The sequence below is a fragment of the Microcaecilia unicolor genome, chromosome 6 (assembly GCF_901765095.1).
Source record: "Microcaecilia unicolor chromosome 6, aMicUni1.1, whole genome shotgun sequence".
In the NCBI taxonomy this organism is placed as follows: domain Eukaryota; kingdom Metazoa; phylum Chordata; class Amphibia; order Gymnophiona; family Siphonopidae; genus Microcaecilia; species Microcaecilia unicolor.
This window is the reverse complement of record NC_044036.1, coordinates 111,973,861-111,994,766: the sequence shown is the minus strand read 5'-3', so window position 1 is coordinate 111,994,766 and position 20,906 is coordinate 111,973,861. Positions and strand designations below refer to the sequence as shown.

The 20,906-nt window shown below is 42.7% G+C and overlaps 1 protein-coding gene across 3 annotated transcripts in view; it reads left to right on the top strand.

The window, feature by feature from the left end:
• CDC14A (cell division cycle 14A) overlaps positions 1 to 20,906 on the top strand; it is a 282,800-nt gene that overhangs the window by 80,092 nt on the left and 181,802 nt on the right. For all 3 annotated transcript variants that reach the window (XM_030205744.1, XM_030205745.1, XM_030205743.1), the window contains one exon: positions 14,931 to 15,010. In XM_030205744.1, the coding sequence (XP_030061604.1) occupies positions 14,931 to 15,010 (80 nt within the window). The remainder of the gene's footprint in view (positions 1 to 14,930; positions 15,011 to 20,906) is intronic.

The following is a 20,906-nucleotide window of genomic DNA, read 5'->3' as shown; positions in this document are numbered from 1 at the left end:
GACTTTTTCTCACACTTAACAGAGTGGTGCACTAAGGTTCTAATTCTTGCATGCACTGGATTTAGCTGTTCTTGGTCCTAGCACTCATAGATAATTTGAGCAATCAGCAGATTCCAAGGGTCAAGATGTGCCATTCATGTGACTTTGCAGGAAGTGGGACACTAATAGCTTTGGCCATTGCTGTTTTATGGTTTAGAAAGGGGGGCTGTGTTTCCTTTCTCAGTATTCCCAAAATGCTCTTCAAGGAAGATCTGGGAACCCTAGTTAATATCTTGGAGTAGTCTAAGTCTTTGGCATGAAGGGTGAAGGTACAAGCAGGCTGCTAAGCTATTATCACTGTCTATAGTTTGTAGTCATGCAAGCCATCCTTTCAGAATGGTAATAGAGCAGGCAATCAAAGAACTTTGGGTCTTCAAGGTTTCAAGGATGCCCTGGGGCTTCACTCATGGATGAGCAAGGGGCTATTTTTCTGTGTATAGCTACCCTGCCTCCACCCTAGTGGCAGCTATACATTTTGTGCTATGGACCCTAGATCAAGGAGCAGTGAAACTGCTTCCAGAATCATCTGGAGAACTGGAATATATTCCTATTACTTCAAATTTAAATCTTGATCTATAATAGTAGCCATGTGCCTGGGACAATTTTAACAGCTTTGCACTCAGGAGGCTTTTTTACCTGTTTATTTTTGGTTGACTGGTGTATTCCCTTTGGTCTTGAGCAACCCAAAAGATTCTCTGAAAGAGTTTTATTAGTTGTACCCTTTATTCACTGAGAAGGATTCAGAGTATATCCATTTTGGTACATATGGTTTGTTTCTCCTCTTTGTTGCCCCCCCCCCCCCCCCCGGTTTACTGATGCTGCTAACTACATCGATCGATGCTGCCAGTAGAGGTACCACAGCGATTGAAAGGTGCTGCCTTGGAGCCTTGATCTTCCCTGTGATGCTTCCTGCCCACATGGAAGTTGCATCGGAAGAGGCTGGATGTGTCATAGGGAAGACCAAGATCCCGAGGCAGCTCCTTTTAATCGCCACAGTTCCTCTACCAGCAGCAATTAAGGTAGTAGCACTAGTGAGCTGCGGGAGAGCTTCCAGCAGCAGGGCAGTGCATAAACTGACTATTGGGAATCCTCTGGTGGTGCATTGCACTTACCGCTGTGCTACTTATTTCAGGACTCAAAATATTGGGAGTGCTCAAGCATCCACAGAGCCGGCGCCTATGGATTACATTAGTGGATGGAGTCACAAATAGTACTGCCCCTCCCTCTGGGCCTGTGGTTCAGTGAACATTCACAGGTTCTTTCCCCTCCCCCTGTGTGGGCTTCCTTTTAAGACTAGAAACCATGCAGAGTATTGGGGTCCGTGATCACACACTGAGACACAGAGCCCTGTGCTGACTGCTGTTGCCACCATTTTTGCTTTCGGATAAATAGAGGTAGGATAATGTACACTGGAGCGGAAGTGGAATTAGAGGTCTTTTGTTTTGTTTAATCATAGTCTGGGTAATGTAAATTAAATGTTAAATTGGAGTGATAGTGAATAAAAGTTTGGCATGCACTGGTTTAGTCTGAGTAATGGTTAAGCCATTCTTGAGCCCAGTGCTCTAACCACTGCTCTATTTGATTGTTTTTAGAATTTTATTTTTATTTTTTTTATTTATTAGGATTTATTTTATGTAAAGAAAGGTTAGGATCCAAAGATTTTCTAACCATAGTGATAATTAATAGGCACGCTCCTTAAGTATTCTTTCTTCCACTCTCCTGTACAGTCATAAATGTTTTGTATTGAAATTCCTTTTGTTGTCATTTTCAGTTTGTAAATAAATGACTGCATACAAAATGTGATTCTTCTTTTAATTTTGCAAGCTTTCAGTTTGTGTCTTTAATGTTTTAACATTGAAACAGCCAAGTGGCAGAGATGGTGCATTCACAAGCTGTAAAGGAAAAAAAAAAAGCTGCCCGTGTGTGTATACTTTTTGCTAAACATGGAGACATGCTTTATTTGAACCACTACAAGGAAAATGAGGGACTATTAATGTCCTACCATTGTAAATTGAGAGCCTTTTTCATAAACATGGCCTCTAGAGGTTTAAAATGGAAGGGCGTTCTTATAGTGGTAGTGCAGCTCTGGTTAATTTATAGTTTCTACTACTACTATTTAGCATTTATATAGCGCTGCAAAGCATATGCAGTGCTGCACAAACATAGAAGAAAGGCAGTCCCTGCTCAAAGAGCTTACAATCTAATAGGTTCTGGCCTCTACACTGGTTACTATGGATAATCCATTTTCCAAATTAATTTGTAGGGATGGGCAAGCACATGTTTTTGCCTTTAGAATGCGTGGATAATTTTCTTCTTTAACTCTCCACCCTTTCTCAGTAAACAAGGAAATACCACATGCAAATACTCTAGTTTTACAAATGTTACCGCTTTGAAAAGCTGCCAGTGTTGGTGCTTTACATGTTGCCTCCCTGTATTGCCTCTGTTGTAGTCAGTTTTAAAAACTGCAGGGCTATTTTTTTTTGGGGGGGGGACTATACATGAGACAAATTACTGAAATGTTTGCTATAGATTATTGATTTAGAGATATGTCTTTTATGAAAGCACAAACAAAGCGAGGGGGTAGAAAATGAGTTATTGTAAATAAGGTGCCAAAGACATGTCAAGAGAGAATATTAGTTAACCTTGAGGAAAGCTGGGTTCGTTTGTGATGATTGAGCTGAAAAATAATGAAACTAACAACGTTTGGTACAGTTCTAATACAGTGTGAGAGCCAGAAAAGTAGAAGGTACATGTTTTCTGTAATGCTGCCTTCATGGTTTCGTTCAGGGTAGTTTGTGGTGATATTGGCAGGGTTCCTTTTTGTTGATGTGCACATTGTTGTTTTGTTTTTGTTTCTAAGAGCTTGGCTAGTCTTTACATTCATTGTGTTCTGTTTGCTATTGTAATTGTTGGAAATGTTGACATGATCTTCAAAATGCCTCAACAATTAAGTAGTGCATGAAGCACAGGGGACTCTAAACACAAGAAGGTAAAGGTTTGTGAGCATAGGTGTAGTTTGCCTGCTTTGTTTGGAGGGGAGGAAAGGGTAGGAGCTCAGATTGGTGGGGTGTGGGAAATTTCTCCCTTCCTGTCATATGGGCATTGATTAGCCTTCTCTCTTCAACGTGCATGCTCTTTTCCACAAATACACCATATCACTCTGTAGCCACTGCCTCTTCCCAGCCTCAATCATTGCACAAATTCAGTTGTAGCTGCAGAAAGTGATAATAAAATATTTTGAAACTTTTGTATATCTTTGTTTCTTTTTCTGTTCTTTTATTTAGATTTTCAGTTCTTTAGCCTTTTCTTATTCATTTTTCCTTTTTCTATGTCTTCCCTTCCCTTCCCTCCCCTCTGATTTTTAAATTTTTCTGTTGCCCATTTTATTCTCTCAGGGGCTCTTACTAAGGTGCATAGGCGCCTATGTACATCCAACATAAGTGAAGTTGAAACTACCGCCTGGCTACTGTGTGCCCCAGGCGGTAATTTTATTTTTGACGCGCATCCAAAAGGCGCAGCAGAAAATATTTTTTATTTTCTACTGTGTGGTGCTAACCAGGCGGTAATCAGCAGTGTACCCGCTGATGATTTCCGCCCGGTTAACGCGTGAGACCTTACCGCTACATCAGTGGGTGGCGGTAGGGTCTCAGGTTTTAATTTTGCCGCATGTCCATTTTTGGCCATAAAGAAAGGCCTTTTTTCCAGGCACACTGAAAAGTGGGCCTGAGTGCGTCCAGTACAAATGCCTACACTAGTGCAGGCCATTTTTGACGCTCCTTAGTAAAAGGACCTCTCAGTATATATATATATATATATATTTTTTTTTTTTTTTGTTACATTTGTACCCCGCACTTTCCCCACTCATGGCAGGCTCAGTGCGGCTTACATATTGTATACAGGTACTTATTTGTACCTGGGGCAATGGAGGGTTAAGTGACTTGCCCAGAGTCACAAGGAGCTGCCTGTGACTGAAGTGGGAATTGAACTCAGTTCCTCAGTTCCCTAGGACCAAAGTCCACCACCCTAACCACTAGGCCACTCCTCCTTGCATTTTAGATTTTCCATCCTGCTATCTTTCTTTTGCTTATGTTATAGGCTCCATTTCTTTTCACCTTTTTCTTGTTTCCTTTTATTTCACCTATACTCTTCATTTCCCCCTCCCAGCCTGATCTCTCTCACACCCCTTGTTCTGCACCTCCCTACTTCTTCATAATCTCTCATCCCTTCTTACATCCTTCCCTCCTTGCTTCTCCCCCTTACTTCTCTCTATGTTTGCCCCTGCCCACTCCTCTCCTCCCCTCTCATCTCTCCCTCTTCCCTTTACCTTCTCTCCCTCCTTTATCTTCTCCCTCTATCTTTCATTCCCCTCCTCAAATCCTCCATTCTTATCTCTCTCACATCTCTTATCTACCCAGTTCCCAGCACAATTTTATCTTTCCTTTCCCTTCCTGCTCCTAGTAAACTCTTCCTCCTCCATCATTCCGAGAGCTCACTCACTCTCTCATCCTCCAACCCCTTGCTCCTTTGTTGTATTCAGGAAGGGTAATCCGGATTATGTTTAGCACTTCTAGTCATTTTGAAAAGTTGATGCCTATGCCTCCTGGCACAATTTCTCTCCCCTTCTCCCTTCCAGGCTCCTTCTTTTCTTCTCCCCCCCATAGCATACTCTCACTCTTTCTCCAGACACTGTATGAAGTAACACACAACCTTATCCCCTTCTCCCAGCCCCAGCATCATATCCTTCTAACATGATGCCCCTTCCTTAGTCTCTGCAGCAGACAAATCCAGAAACTGGTAGGTTGTGTCCATCTTGATAATGGCACATGCTTCTAGACACCCCTTTTTGCTTCCTCTAACTATATTTTTTCTCTTCTCAATGTGTTTGGCATAGCATAGTCCAGTTTTTTGGGGCTGAGACATCATTAGACCTACTTCATATTCCAGTCAGCTGCAGGTAAGGTATCTCGGCTCTGTCTGACTTACACACTCCCCTCCTAATTTCACTTTCTCCTGCTCACCCTCATCTCTCTTAATCAGTCTTCTTAACATATGCTTAGTAAGATCCAAACGTCACCTTCTTGGAGATCTGATACAGGCTCATAACCTACATATTCTTTGTCTCACTGATACAGATCTGGCATATATCAAACAAGCCACACCCCAGGGCTACTCTTACTCTGTTAGTAACAGGGAGATCCGCCATGGAGGGAGAATAGCTGTAATTTGCTCCTCACAACCTCTGCTAACAGATTTCCAGCCGTGCTCTTATCTACCATTGGAATTCCTCAGCTTTCGACAAGTCGGCCTCTCCTATTGATTTCCTCCTAATCTGCCACCCACCCTCCTTCCTCTCACCCCTTCCAATTTCTTCAGACAACCTTAACAGACCATTGTATCAACTCCATATCCCCTATTATATTAGGTGACTAACTTTCACTTTGATGACTCTTCAGCTCCTCTCACTCAAGATTTTCTTCCCTACTTTCAGATTTTGATCTCACTCAGCACATTGCTAACCCTACACATACTGGCGGTCACACCCTAGACTTAGTGCTATCAACTTTCTCCATTTCCAAGAACTTGCATTCTTTCTCCTTGCACCCTTTGCCATTGATCACCTTCGCCTTCATGCCAATTGCCGCACCCAATATTGGTATAGGGGGACCAGTTGAAAACCAGAGATTTAAGCAAGATCACAGCTCATTCACTTATGGAACATTCCCACCTGAGTCTGGGTACCTTTGAGACCCTCCCATTAGAAGATCAAACCCTAACTTGGGACATTTCACTTAAAAAAGAAAATTCTTGACATCCTAGCTCCTCTTACACCATGCACGCAAAGAGATCTCAAATATTGTAGAGACCCCTGGTGCATCTCTGACTTCTAGTTGTTAAAAGACAAGACAGATCGAGAGAATCTGGAGATCCTATGGCACTCCCCAAACACATGCAAACTTTAAGGACACAGCTCGTTCTTATACATTGGCTCTTATTTCCACAAAGAAAAGGTACTGCACCATCAAAATTACTAAAGCATCAAATATGGCTGCACTTTTTCTAATACTGAAAATATTAACCACCGTGCCAATGTTAACAGATTACTCAGACTCACTTCCTACTGCTCAGACTATTGCCAACTACTTCAGTAAACCTTAACAAGTGCCTTCTCACTACCTCTTATCTGTGATCTTGACACCAACACCTCTCAAAACATACTGTCTACTAGCTTACGTGCCTCATTCAATGTCCCCTTTTCGGCACACTTGGCTAACACTATCAAAGGTATAAGTCAGTCCTCCTGCTATCATTAGAACTCTCAGCCACCTTTGATTTAGTAGAGAACACCATCTTACTAGATAGACTTTCCCAGATCGACATAAGCGGCATTGCTCTTGACTGTTTCCAGTTATATTTCTCTGCTCCTATGCAGTTCACTTTCATAACACTCGGTCATCAGAGTTTCCTGTACCTTTAGGTGTACCTCAGGGATCCATTCTATCACCTATACAACATTTTTCGTGCCCCCCCCTTAACTGTAGCCTAGTCTTTAGGCTTCACAGCTTTTGTTTACGCAGATGATATACATTCATTAGATTTCCAATGATACTCATATGATCCAAAGCATTAACAATAATCTGGTACAACTTACTAACTTGTTAAGAAAGAACAGGTTGGTCCTTTTCTCTAATTCCATGACCGTTACTTTATCTTCACCCATTCTTTGTGCTGCGTCCCAATCCTGTTCCAACCATATACCAAGATATTAGGGGTCATCTTAGACAGTACATTATCCTTCAAGCCACAACTCTATGGTAAAGAAATTATTTTAAGCTCCACAAAATTTGATCAGTTAGATCTTTAATTTACCCTCCAGCCCTAAACATACTGATCCACTCATTTATCATTAGTCAAGTGGACTACTGCTTTATGCTGGTCTCACAATGAAGGACATCCACCAGTTACAACTTATACAAAACATAACCATCAAATTGATCACAGGGGCAAAAAAGTTCAATCATGTCAACCCTGCAGCCAGTATTGTGCTAGTTACTCTTCAAAAGTAATTAATTACAGTCATTAATTCTCAGCTTAAAGCAATTAATTATAGTAATTACATTACTCATTTAGGAAAGTAATTAATTGGTGATTAGTTACCTGTTTAGAGTAACTAATTGCTTTTCCTTTAGAACATAAGTGTTGCCATACTGGGACAGACCGAAGGTCCATCAAGTCCAGTATCCTGTTTCCAACAGTGATCAGTCCAGGTCACAAGTACCTGGCAAGATCCCAGAACAGAAAAACAAATTTTATGCTGCTTATCCTGGGAATTCAATACAAAAAATGGTAGATGTTTGTGTAGGAGTAGACAACTATCATATATTGTGTTTTAAAGGGAAAGTCTCTTGTGTTATTGCACTCACCAATGAGGTGAACCCCTACAGGTGACGATTTTAATCATAGACAAAACCCCCTTCCTTCCTAAGTGTGCAAACATTTTTTTTAATCTTTATCTTTTTTTGTTTTGCTCCTGTGTTGCTTAGTGCACTTATTCAGTCACCCTCGCACACTCTGCATATCTTCTAAACATCACTATGCTAACGATGGCAGGCTCAAAATCACTTATCCGAGTGTTCCGGTGTGCGTACAAAACGCTGGACTCCGACAGGTGCCTGTTTTGCTTTTCAAGCTTTGTCAAAGGATATAATGTAGCACCGGATCTGTTAAGACAAAACAACGCCTGTCAGCTCTCACATTAGCTCTGTTGCTCCGACACATTCAATCATCGTCATGGCTCACATAGGGTTGTCCTATGTTCCAGCGTGTGCATTCAATCCTTTCCAATTCAGGATTGACCTGGAAAAATTTATCCAAGCGTTACAATTATACATTTACTTTGGAGGCAAGGACACCCTGGCAGCCCATTCTCGGGTAAGTGTTAAATCACAATTGATACCACTTATCCCATTGGATCCTGTTGTTAGAGTGTTTAAGCAGCTAGTACTCTGTGATATCCATAAATTCTACAACAGCATATACTGAGGATACCGAGACAATTTGAGCAAACGTGAACGTCAAGCTCTACATGATTTGAAGACCAGTCCGCATGTTGTAGTAAAACTTGCTGATAAGGGCGGAGCAGTGGTTGTTTTAGATAGGGCACAATACACCACAGAAGTAGAATCACAATTGGTGGATGTTTCTTCCTATCAAGAATTACATGATGACCCAACCCAGGAGTTGCAGAAGACGATTAAAGAAGTTACGCAAGTAGGTCTAGAGCAAGGCTTTTTGACATGGAGAGAACATTAGTACCTTAACAATAGAGCGCCTATGGTTCCAGTATTATATATACTACCGAAGATACATAAAGATCTGATCAACCCTCCTGGGAGACCGATTATGTCCTCAAGGGGGTCTCTGCTAGAACCTTTATCAGTCTATGTTGACACGTTCCTGAAAGATTTTGTGTTCAACAGTCCATCGTATATTAAGGATACAATGCATTTTCTAATATTATTACAGGAAGTCCAATTGCCAGAAACTCCAGTGTTAATGGCAACACTTGACATAAAATCGTTGTGCACCATGATCTCTCAAGATGAGTTATTGACCACCATCAGGAGTGTATTGGATGCACGACCCACACCACATGAGGTCCCTTCTGAGTTCATACTCAACCTGGCAAAATTGGCATTATGTAAAAAAAGGTTTTCAATTCCAAAACAGATTATTTTTACAAACGTCTGGAGTGACGATGGGGGCGACCTTTGCCCCCCACAGTGGCCAACTTGTTCATGATGGCCTTTGAGGATAAGTGGCTAACACAGTCCCCTTTTCAATCTAAGATCTTTTTATGGCGTCGATACATCGACTACGTCTTCATACTGTGGCATGACAGTCCTAAAGAGTTGGAGGACTTCGAGAGAGGGTTAAATCAATGTCATTAGAGGATACAATTTACTCTATCCTTTTCAAGCACCATAATACATTTCCTAGATGTGGAAGTCCACTTGACTCATCGCATGTTTGTCACGAAAGTATTTACTAAACCAACAGACAGAAATACTATTTTAGAATTTAGTAGTTGCCACCCTAGAGCGCTACGCGAAAGCCTTTCTTTTTCACAATTTCTCCGTTTCAAACGTATCTGCACAACTGATGAAGACTTTAAAACACAAGCCAAGCATTTCTACAACAACTTAACATACAGGAAGTATCCTCAGAAGGTACTCCGACAAGCATACCTTCGCGCCAAATATAATAATAGGGACCTCCTACAAGGGAGACAACATGCAGATCAAACAGATCCGGTTATTACATTTGTCATGTGATTTGCTCCAGGAGGAGAAGCAGCAGCCAGCATTATTAGACAACAGTGGGACATAATGAAAACACATCCGCTGTTTACGTAACATCGACTGAGGACGGCATTCTCAAGGACAAAGAACTTGAAGGAACTATTGAGTCCTGCGCAGCTACCAGAGGATGAATCCACAACCCCAAAGGAGACACCGGGCCATTACAAATATAACAGGTTGAACTGTAAAACTTGTGAACTGACAGTTGAGGTGACCAATTTTAGATATAATGGCCGGTTGTATCATTTGAGACATCACACTACCTGTCGCACCTCAGATGTTTTATACCATATCAGTTGTCCGTGCAACAAGGTTTATATAGGGAAGTCATGTAGATCGCTTCATGCCAGGATGACAGAACACTGGTCCCGTATTGCAGCTCAGAACATTGGAGCTCCGCTGGTTCAACACTGTATACAGAATAGACACACAGTGAATGACCTAAGATGCATGGTTATTGACCACATAGTCCCCTCATCGAGGAGTGGTGATCGCAATAGAAAACTTTTGCAGCAGGAAACCTTTTGGATTTATCATTTAGACACCCTGGAACCTAGGGGTCTGAACACATATATACACTGGGGATGTTTTATGTGAAACACAGTTCAGATTCCGGATGCGCTAGGGGATGTGGGTCACTTCCGGTACACCTACCATAGATAAGACGCCACCACCATGAGTCTTGCATGGAGGCTAACCGAGAAGGAGGTTGAGTTAATGTGAGCCATGACGATGATTGAATGTGTCGGCGCGACAGAGCTAATGTGAGAGCTGACAGGCATTGTTTTGTCTTAACAGATCCGGTGCTACATTATATCCCTTGACAAAGCTTGAAAAGTGAAACAGGCACCTGTCAGGGTCCAGCGTTTTGTACGCACACCGGAGTTAGGAATGTGCAGGAAAATCAAAATGGAACGCTTTATGCAGACGGGGAGAACAGGATGAAGAATTGCATGTAGGTATAGCGGCCTCTTGAGAAACATTGAGAACATTGGCAGTTGTGAGTAATTTTAATGGAAGGGGCACCATGCCTTAATACTTGGCTTCAGTCCAAAGAAATTGCATGCAGCTTCCATTTATTACTACTTAATACATAAAATGGATGGAAAAATTATATTTGAATAGTTCTGTGATGGCATTGCAGGGCTCTAGAGTGCTAAAACATGGCCTGATTGAAATGGTTGAAGGAGATATTTCTGAGAGGTGTTTAAACACTTGAATTTGCAAAACAAAAAGATCTTTTGTTTTCCCATGAACTCAGGCGTAAATTTGCACACATCTCATACATGGACAGAGATACATACATAAGTGAAACATTTAAATTGAGTAGTCTTAATCATAAATATATTACAAGGTGTACACAGCACTTTATGAAACCACATAAGCAACAGTCCCTGCTCTGTGGAGTTTACAATCTTGTCTGGAATTAAAGAGAAGATACAAAACAAAGAGATAAGAGGCTTTGATTCAGTGGCGTAGCCAGAAGGCAATTTTTGGGTGGGCCAACAGGTTGGATGGGTGGGCACTAGAGTTGCCAACTTTTTTGAAAAAGAAAAAAACAGCAAACCTGATGCACCCATGCTCTGTCCCTACCCCACTCCCCATAACTTCAATGAGGGTTGCAGTGCAGGCTTCAGTGGCTGCAGGCCAATTGAGAGCTAAGGGAAGTACAATAGACTGCACTATTCAGCCCCACTGAGCCATGGTCCTCCAACACATATATGGTATTGAAGCCAAACACATTCTGCATCCAGAGAACCTCCTGGCCCTCCACAACAATGGATACAGAGCACAGCAAGGACAATTCTCCATAAAACTCATCATATAAAGAAATTTTGTTTTCTAGTGTAATCTAAATTACAGACAAATTATAAATTAACTTTAAAAAAATCTATAAAACAAAAGTCACTCAGAACCTTGAGCAAATCTACCATGCCAACACTAACTTCCAAAAACAAAGATCCTACCTAAGAAAAAGAAGTGCCTTAAATATTATAGTAGGGCCCTAAAATACAAATACATTTATCAGGAAAGCTGAACAAGCCAAATTACTACAGAATGCTACATGGAAACTTCATGCTAACAGAATACCTCATTCACACACACAAGACACAAATGCCAAATACAGAATAAGTGACCACAAACTTTAGAAATATAAATTAAACGGAAACCCCAAGAAACTAGACCTTGCATGTAGTACAACACCAGAGAAACAAGAAAGAAAGGCATTTGCTCCTGTGCAAAATATAAAGATGGCACATGCCAGGGATGGTGTTAGGGGTTGGTTCCTTGGCCAGAGAAAGCCTGCATGCTGGAAGCTGAAGGCGCAGCCTGGTAATGGACTTTGGGGTCCTTTCCTAGATTTCTGTCCTGGACCCCAGCCATGTTTACCATCAGCTTTGGCAAGATGTACATTCCAAATCCAACATATTATATTCACAACATTGAAAATAAAATATTTTTTTTATACCTTTTTGTTGTCTGGTCATTTTTTCTGAAATCATATTGGTCCCAGTCTCTGGTTTCTGCTTCCCTCTGTCTTCTCTTAACTCACTTGCCAGGGTCTCCTATTTGACATTTCTTCTTTCTTCATGTCCATCATCCATCTCTGTTTTCCTATATTTCCTTGTTCATTATCTCCCCTGTGTTCATATCCCCTCATCCATCATCATTCCTCTGTGCACCTATGCACCCCATGCCCAGCATATCCCTTCTGCGTTCCTATTCTCTCCCTTGTCTGGTATCTCCCCCCCCCCCCGTGTCCATATACCCCCCTCTCCAGTGTCCAGCATTTTATCTCTATTCCATATCCCCGTCCCCACCCCTTGGTCAGGCATTACCCCTCTGTGCCCATGTGCTATCCCCATACAGCATCTCACATTTGTGTCCCTGTCCCCATGCTCCCACCTAATGCCCATCTTCTCCCTTCTGTATCTGTATACTTCCCTATGTCCCCTTTCTCCCTCCTCCATACCAATGTGTCCCTCTCCTCTCTGATCCCACCCCCCAACCAGCTTCTCTTCCTCTCTTTCCTTCCCCTTATGCATCTGGCTCTTTCTCCCTGCATCTCTCTCCCTTCCCTCTGCATATCCAGCACCTCTCCTACAGCCCCCCCCCCCCCCACACATCCAGCATCTCTCTCCCTTTCATCCAGCCCCCCTACATGTTCAACCCTCTGCATATCCAGCACTTCTCCCCTTTCCCTCCACCCCCCATGCATATCCAGCACCTCTCCCCTTCCTTCCACCCCCCCCTATATATCCAAAACCTCTCCCTTCCCTCCAACCTCCCCTCTGCAAATCCAAAACCTCTTCCCTTCCCTCCAACCTCCCCTCTGCAAATCCCAAAACCTCTCCCCTTCCTTCCAACCTCCCCTCTGCAAATCCCAAAACTTCTCTCCCTTCCCTCCAACCTCCACTCTGCAAATCCAAAACCTCTTCCCTTCCCTCCAAACTCCCCTCTGCAAATCCAAAATCTCTCCCCTTCCCTCCAAACTCCCCTCTGCAAATTCCAAAACCTCTCCCCTTCCTTCCAACCTCCCCTCTGCAAATTCCAAAACTTCTCCCCTTCCCTCCAACCTCCCCTCTGCAAATTACAAAACCTATCCCCTTCCTTCCAACCTCCCCTCTGCAAATCCAAAACCTCTCCCCTTCCCTCCAATCTCCCCTCTGCAAATCCCAAAACCTCCCTCCCTTCCCTCCAACCTCCCCTCTGCAAATCCCAAAACCTCTCTCCCTTCCCTCCAACCCTCTGCCCCTGCCAAGTCCAGCACCCTTCTGTTCCCTCCCCTCCCTGCCTCCCCTTACTGGGCCAGCACGCAGCACCCCACTGACTTCCTCACCCTCTCCCACCCCCGCCGCAGCGCTTCATTTAATGTTGTCGGCGCTGCTGTTACAGTTTCCCACCCCCGCGGCGGCGCTTTACACTTTATCTAACAACAACGCTACAGATGCAGCGCTGACGTCCGAGTCCGACGTCCTGCTCCGGGGCCTTCCACGCTGATGTAACTTCCTGTTATGGAGGCGGGACGCGGAAGGCCCCGGAGCAGGACGTCGGACTCGGACGTCAGCGCTGCATCTGTAGCGTTGCTGTTAGGTAAAGTGTAAAGCGCTGCCGTGGGGGTGGGAAACTGTAACAGCAGGCGCCGACAACATTAAATGAAGCGCTGCGGCAGAGGCGGGAGACGGTCACGATAAGGATCTGCTTCTGGGCGGGCGGGCCTGAGGCTAAACTGGGTGGGCCTGGGCCCATCCAGGCCCACCCGTAGCTACGCCCCTGCTTTGATTTAAAATGGTAAGATCATAAGGATAATGTCAAGTAAGGGCTATAGCTGTGATTGAGGAAGGGGCACCATTTCACTGAATAAAGTTGTAAGACATTTGAGGTATCTTAGGTGCTGATTTAAGAAAATAACTAATGAAATGATTGTCTAACCAAATGAGGCTCCAGGCAATGTACGACTTGCTTGCTTACTTTATTTTAAAAAAATTTATGTGCCTCAAATAATAGTTTCGAAGCAGTATAAAATCAAACACAAGAAATTTCTATAACATAAGCACATTACAATACAAAACTTAACATATACAATTTAAATAATGCTAAACAGGGGTGTTGAACCTCAGTCCTCGAGAGTCACACCCAGTCAGGTTTTCAGGATTTCTCCAATGTATACTCATGAGATCCACTTGCATGCACTACCTCCAGTGTGTGCAAATAGATCTTAATGCATATTCATTATGGAAATCCTGAAAACCTGACCTGGCGAGGGCCAAAGTTAGACACCCCTGTACTAAAACATAACAGAATAAAACATAAAATACAACATGTAGCAAAATAACAAATGCCTGCTCAAAAACGCCTTTAAGTACTTTCAAAATTGTAGTGATCTTGCCATTTGCACAAGCCTGGGGTCAAAGCATTACAAAAAATGGGTACCGTGGAAGGAAAAGGCATGCAAACGTTTTAAAAATGGATTTAGCTCTTGTCCCCTGATGGCTTAAAATCTAACATTGTATCTGAGGCAATGGAGGGTTAAGTGACTTTCCAAGGTCACAAAGGGGGCAGCAGCAGGATTTGAACCTGGCTTTGCTGGTTGTTAGCCTGGTGCTTTAACTGCTAGTCTGTTCCTCCAGTCCTTAAATTTTAGCATTTTTTCCAGTGTTAATAGCTATCTTGTACAAGCCAGCCTTGAAACTGTGACCTTCATATTGGGAGGCAGACACTTTCTAGGAGGAGCTATTCTGCCTCTTCATTATGCAAACCTTGACTGTGGGTTACTGGTGTAAGTTCTGTTTTTTTGATCACAGTAGGACAATAACCATATCTCCAGTTGGATGCCAGTAACATGATCTGGGCCAGTGTGATGCCAGAGGATCTGACTAAGTTTAAGATGGTGAAACCTGATGAATCTATATCTGTTTTAATTTTGAAAACTTTTGTATCTTGCTGATAGTGGTTATATTTGACTTGCATTTTCTTATGTCCCTTATTTTAGTGGTTCACTGCTGTTTTCTTTGTTCTTTTTCTCTTTAGGTAATCTATTTAAAGAAGACCCCTGAAGAAAGCTATAGAGCACTTTTATCTGGATCTAATCCCCCTTATCTTCCATTCAGGTATGTGCTCAGTTTGAATTTTATGGTTTAGTCTCAGTAAAGAGATCTGGCCATTCCATTCAGTGGGCATTGGTCAAGCCTGGGTTGTCTTCTCATAGTGAATGCCAGTGGTCTAGTCATCATTTGTCTAATTTTTTTAAACTGCCGTCGTATTTTGTTAATTTTTGAGGGGGTGTGGGGGAATCATCATTTATTTGTATCCAAGTATGTCCATCCTTTCTCCTAGGTGTAACTTCTTGGGAGTTTGTTTTAATTTTGAGGATTTTCAATAGCATTGGGTCTTGATCTTGCTGCTACCAAACAAAATACCATGGCCCTGTTTACTAAGGCTTGCTAGTGTTAGTGCACGCTAATGCTAGAGATACCCATATATTCCTCTGGGTGTCTCTAGCGTTAGCATGCCTACAGAGTGGCTTTGTAAACAGGGTCCCCATGTTCGATGTCTGTGTGTGTTCAACAAATTGGCAGTGTACAACTGGATAGCAGGTGTGTCATGTTAATGTGGTGTTTTAACATTAAATAAATCCTTGATGTCTAGGACTGGATGCTGCTGATGGTGACTGGAAATAGGGATGTGCATTTGTTTTCCCAGAAAATGAAAAATGCAATGAAGAACATTAGTTTCTGCTTGTTGGAAAACAGAAAAGAAATACTACAAAATATATATATTTTTCATTTCTGTTTTGGAAACAAAAATAAAAAAATCCATCCTGCTGCTTGCATTTTAGAAGTTCAAACCTCGCATTTTAGAAGTTCAAACCTCTGGGCCTTCCCCTATGACTCTTACCTCTAGTGTTGTCTCTCAGAAATGGGAAATGAGCAATCCCCAGCTGCTCCTGCCCCGGTGGGTTTTCTCTTTGAAAATGGTGTCAACTTGTTGTACATCCATAAGATTTTTAAATAGCCATACAGCAAAATGGCACTGGACTTTGAGGCCAGCCGCTGCCATCTTGAAAATGGGATCTGATGAGGCAGGAGCAACTAGGGTTTGTTCATGGCTTATTTTGATGAGAGACTCATGGGCATAGTTTGACTGTTTCATTTGGGAGGGCAAAGGGTGGGGAGTGACATAGCATATTCATTTGCATACATACATCTTATACATATTCATTATGGTTATTCAAAACACACACAAGCCTAAAATACTGAATATGATGCCAATATATATATATTTCTCTTTTTTTTTTACTGAAATAAGCCAGCACCATGGGAAAATATCTCTCATTATGCCTCCTCTCACATTCACATAACAGCAATACACCTAATGGAAAACTAAACAGGCCAGATTAGTACATATAGATCCTGCATAGGCATTCAGTGCTAGCAGAATACCTGGTCTCTTCCACACATGCAGAATGCAAATAAATCCTCAGCAAATATAGAATATGTAACCTCAGAATAAAAACAGAAATATGTGGACAAAAATTAAACTGAACACCCAAGCAGCCAGACTTTGCTGTCAATTCACCAGAAAAACAGTAATGTGTTCCCTCATACTGTGCAAAATATAAAGATAGCAGATGTAAATTTCAAAACCTGACATATTCTATATACTACATTACAAATTATGGGGTCCACTTACTAAGGTGTGCTAATGGATTTAGCATACGCTAAATGATAAGATGACCGTTTTATATCTATGGGCTTCTTAACATTTAGTACACACTACTCATTAGCATGTGCTAAATCTATTAGCGTACCTTAGTAAAAGGACCCCTAAGCATTGTATACTGTCCGAACCAGAAGAAAGTGGTTTAGGCTTTTAAAAGCTAACTGAAAGATGTATTAATTTGTCCAATAGAAAATTATTACCTTGTTAATTTACACTGTTTATAATATGCTAGTTTTTAAATTAAAAATGTATTTTTTTCTACTTGTGTGGTCTGGTCATTTAATGTTTCTAATCATTAAATATGACCAAAACCGAGCTTCTCATTTTCCCCCCCAAACCCACCTCCCCGCTCCCCCCATTTTCTATTTCTGTTGATGGCTCTCTCATTCTCCCTGTCTCCTCAGCTCGAAACCTTGGGGTCATCTTTGACTCTTCTCTCTCCTTCTCTGCTCATATCCAGCAGACCGCCAAGACCTGTCGTTTCTTTCTTTACAACATCCGTAAAATCCGCCCCTTTCTTTCCGAGCACTCTACCAAAACCCTCATCCACACCCTTGTCACCTCTCGTTTAGACTACTGCAATCTGCTTCTTGCTGGCCTCCCACTTAGTCACCTCTCCCCTCTCCAGTCAGTTCAAAACTCTGCTGCCCGTCTCATCTTCCGCCAGGGTCGCTTTACTCATACTACCCCTCTCCTCAAGACCCTTCACTGGCTCCCTATCCGTTTTCGCATCCTGTTCAAACTTCTTCTACTAACCTATAAATGTACTCACTCTGCTGCTCCCCAGTATCTCTCCACACTCGTCCTTCCCTACACCCCTTCCCGTGCACTCCGCTCCATGGATAAATCCTTCTTATCTGTTCCCTTCTCCACTACTGCCAACTCCAGACTTCGCGCCTTCTGTCTCGCTGCACCCTACGCCTGGAATAAACTTCCTGAGCCCCTACGTCTTGCCCCATCCTTGGCCACCTTTAAATCTAGACTGAAAACCCACCTCTTTGACATTGCTTTTGACTCGTAACCACTTGTAACCACTCGCCTCCACCTACCCCCTCCTCTCTTCCTTCCCGTTCACATTAATTGATTTGATTTGCTTACTTTATTTATTTTTTGTCTATTAGATTGTAAGCTCTTTGAGCAGGGACTGTCTTTCTTCTATGTTTGTACAGCGCTGCGTATGCCTTGTAGCGCTATAGAAATGCTAAATAGTAGTAGTAGTAGTAATGTTGATTCCAGTCTCTGGTTTCTGCTAACTCTCTTGCCAGGATTTCCTTTTCCATTTGTCATTTCTTTCTGTCCTGTCTTCTTCACTTTCTTCATTACATCCATATCCAGCATTCATGTTTGCCTTCCAGTTTCTTCCATTTATTTTTCTGCCTTTCCAGATTTCATTATTACTAACCAGTCTTCAATTTCCCTCTTGTTACTGCATCTACCTACAAGTTTCCATCTCTTTCCCTCACCTCTGCCCCCTTCCACATATTCTCCTGACTTTCACTAACTCTGTCCTCTCCTTCTTCCATCCCCTATTCCATCCTGTTTCTTTCCCTCTCTCTCCCCCTTCACAGCATCTCCCATCTCTCTCTCTCTCATTCCTTTCCATGTGTTCTCTTCCTCCTTCCATTCAGCATCTCCCACTCTCTCTCTCTCTCTGTCCTTTCCATCCAGCATCTCCCCTTCATCCCTCCATTGAGCATCTCTGCCTCACCCCTCCATCGAGCATCTTCCCTTTCTCTCTCTCCCCTTTGCAGCATCCCCCATCTCTCTCATTCCTTTCCATCCAGTGTCTCCACTCCCCCTTACCTCCAGCCATTTCTCATCTCTCTCATTCCTTTCCATCCAGTATCTCCCCCTCTCTCTACTCTCCTTCCATTGCCTCCCCCTTTTATGCACTATCTCCCCTCTTTCTATTCTTTTCCATTCACTGTCTCTCCAGGCTTTCCCCATTCCATCTAGTGTCTCTCCCTTCCATCTAGACTTTCCTCCCTCACTCTCCTTCCCTGATGCAGCCATCCAGGATCTCTTCTCCCCCGCTTCACCTGTCCTCTCGCTCCTTCTCTCTAGTCCCCCCCCCCCCCCCCAGCAAGGTTAGGGACATAGGCACCAAACTACTAGCTACTCCTCCTGGCTGCTGCTGTGGCAGCCTGGAGGAACCGCAAGTTTCTGTGCTTTACCCTGCCCATCCCTGCCTCTCACTCATGCTCTCCATCCCCCCCGCACCCAGCACTGCTACAAAACAAAATAAAAATGTGCATGGGGCCGTACTCCTGCTGTGCGCGCCGCTGCTGGCTTCCTTCCTTTCTCCGGAAACAAGAACTTACATGTTTACGTTTGCCTTTGTCACACATATTTTTTCTTCTATTTTGTGTGCATATATGCATATTTTGTAAAATTATGCCTTTTAAGTCCAAATCCCCATCCTTGGGAATGGTTCTGCCCAAGTTATATAAAATTACACCCTTATATGAAAGTTGTGTTCATATACTTCAGGCAATTTTGGAAAAGCCATTTCTGTGACTTTGTTACTTTGTATGTATTATTTTGCTAAAGTATACACACATTTTGCCAGCCCAAAAATATTTCTTGAATCAATCTGGTGTGTGTGTGTGTGGGGATAGAACCATTAGGGTAGGGAGAGAAAAGAGAGAATAGTACCAGCCAGGGCCAGCCTTAGCAATTTCTGGATGGACCAGTTTGGTGGGGTCCCCTGCCCAGGACTTAAGATTTCAAATGAGGTGCCAAGGATTTATTTATTTTTTTCTTTCAAAGGAATTCTTTAATCTTCAACTACTATTGTAATCTTATTGATTCAGAAGCTTGGAATACCTTGGACTGAAAAGGCAATAAAATGGTGCTAGCCCTTTGAGAAGTGCAAAACCAAAGTGCCAGGGGGTGGGAGGCTGTGAGAGGGAGGAGAAGTAAGGGTTGGCTGACAATGTGGTTGGAGGAGTACAGTGCATCAGTATTGAGGGGCATGATTAGCAAGGGGAAGGAGACAGGAAGGAAGATGGAGATGGAGATAGACAGGGAAAAGAAGCTTTAACTTTTGGTCAGCCTCCAGTTGCAACACTGTTAAGCACAGGTCCCTGTGCGGCTTCCCCTGCTTAAGGCCGGCTCTGGTACCAGCTCCATCCTCTGCCTCTAGTGCTCTTTCCATGTCATGACTGGTAGAGGGTGCATCTGAACATGAGAGCTATCTTATATTTTCTGCCAGGAAGGAGGATGGGAAGTGTATAATTATACTACAGCAAGAGGCCCTCACTGGATGCCCACCGGAAGGGTGGAAGGCCAGATTTTAGGACTCAGGCTGTAAAAATACCAGCTAGGTTTAAAAATCTATGACTGGCTGAGCAAGGACTTGCTTTTCCTGCAAGTTAATATGCGTTCTAGTTTAAGATCTATCCACTGGAATAGTGGTGGGCCAAGCTACATAGCTTTGTACAGCTGAAAAGCACTAACTAGGCCTGATAACCTACTAATGGCCTTATAGATGAGTCTTAATAAAATCAGGTACAAATTGAATGTAGCACTTATTAAAATGGAGTTTGTCTTTCTATAAGATGAAATAGAAAAAGGGGAAGTGAAACTGATATGCTAAGAATAAGATGTTCTGGCAGAGGAGAAAACATGTTGACAAAAGAGGAAGTTGCACAATAATTTGTAATAGCTAGAACAGATATTTTTGGTATTAAGGAACAAGTTGTTTACAAGAACGGAAGCACCTGGCCGGATGCGAAAGTATGATCTCAGAAATTGTGAAATATTATAAAAAAGTGTCCTGCCATAGACTTCTATTGAAAGCAGTGGGTATAAAAGAAGGGAGATTTTGCCTTAGTTTCGGAGTCCTTCCCCAACGCATTGGAAGCAGCGGAGCTCTCTGTCCGGTTATATCCAGAATCTGTTTGATGTCTGTACTTAATTGAACAACTTGGTAAGATTAAAGTCTTCTCTCTGAAATCTATCTCTGTCTCTATTTCCAATTACTCTTTACCTGTCATTTTAACTAGAAGCTAAGACACACACGCACTTTTTACACTAAATTTTATAGATTTCTAATACCATATATTTATAGACACTTAAATGTACAAGTATCTACTTAGATCCTGATAGACAGAAGACTATGGTCATGGACAGTATCCTAGAATTATGCCTTCTGGTATCTACACAAGAAACATATCACTGGAATGGAATATCAAAAGGATTTAGGCAGGCGGCCCAACACATAGTGGAAGAACAGACCCTTTGGCCCTACAGAAGGGTATTCCTGGGGCGCAAAGAGGGCCC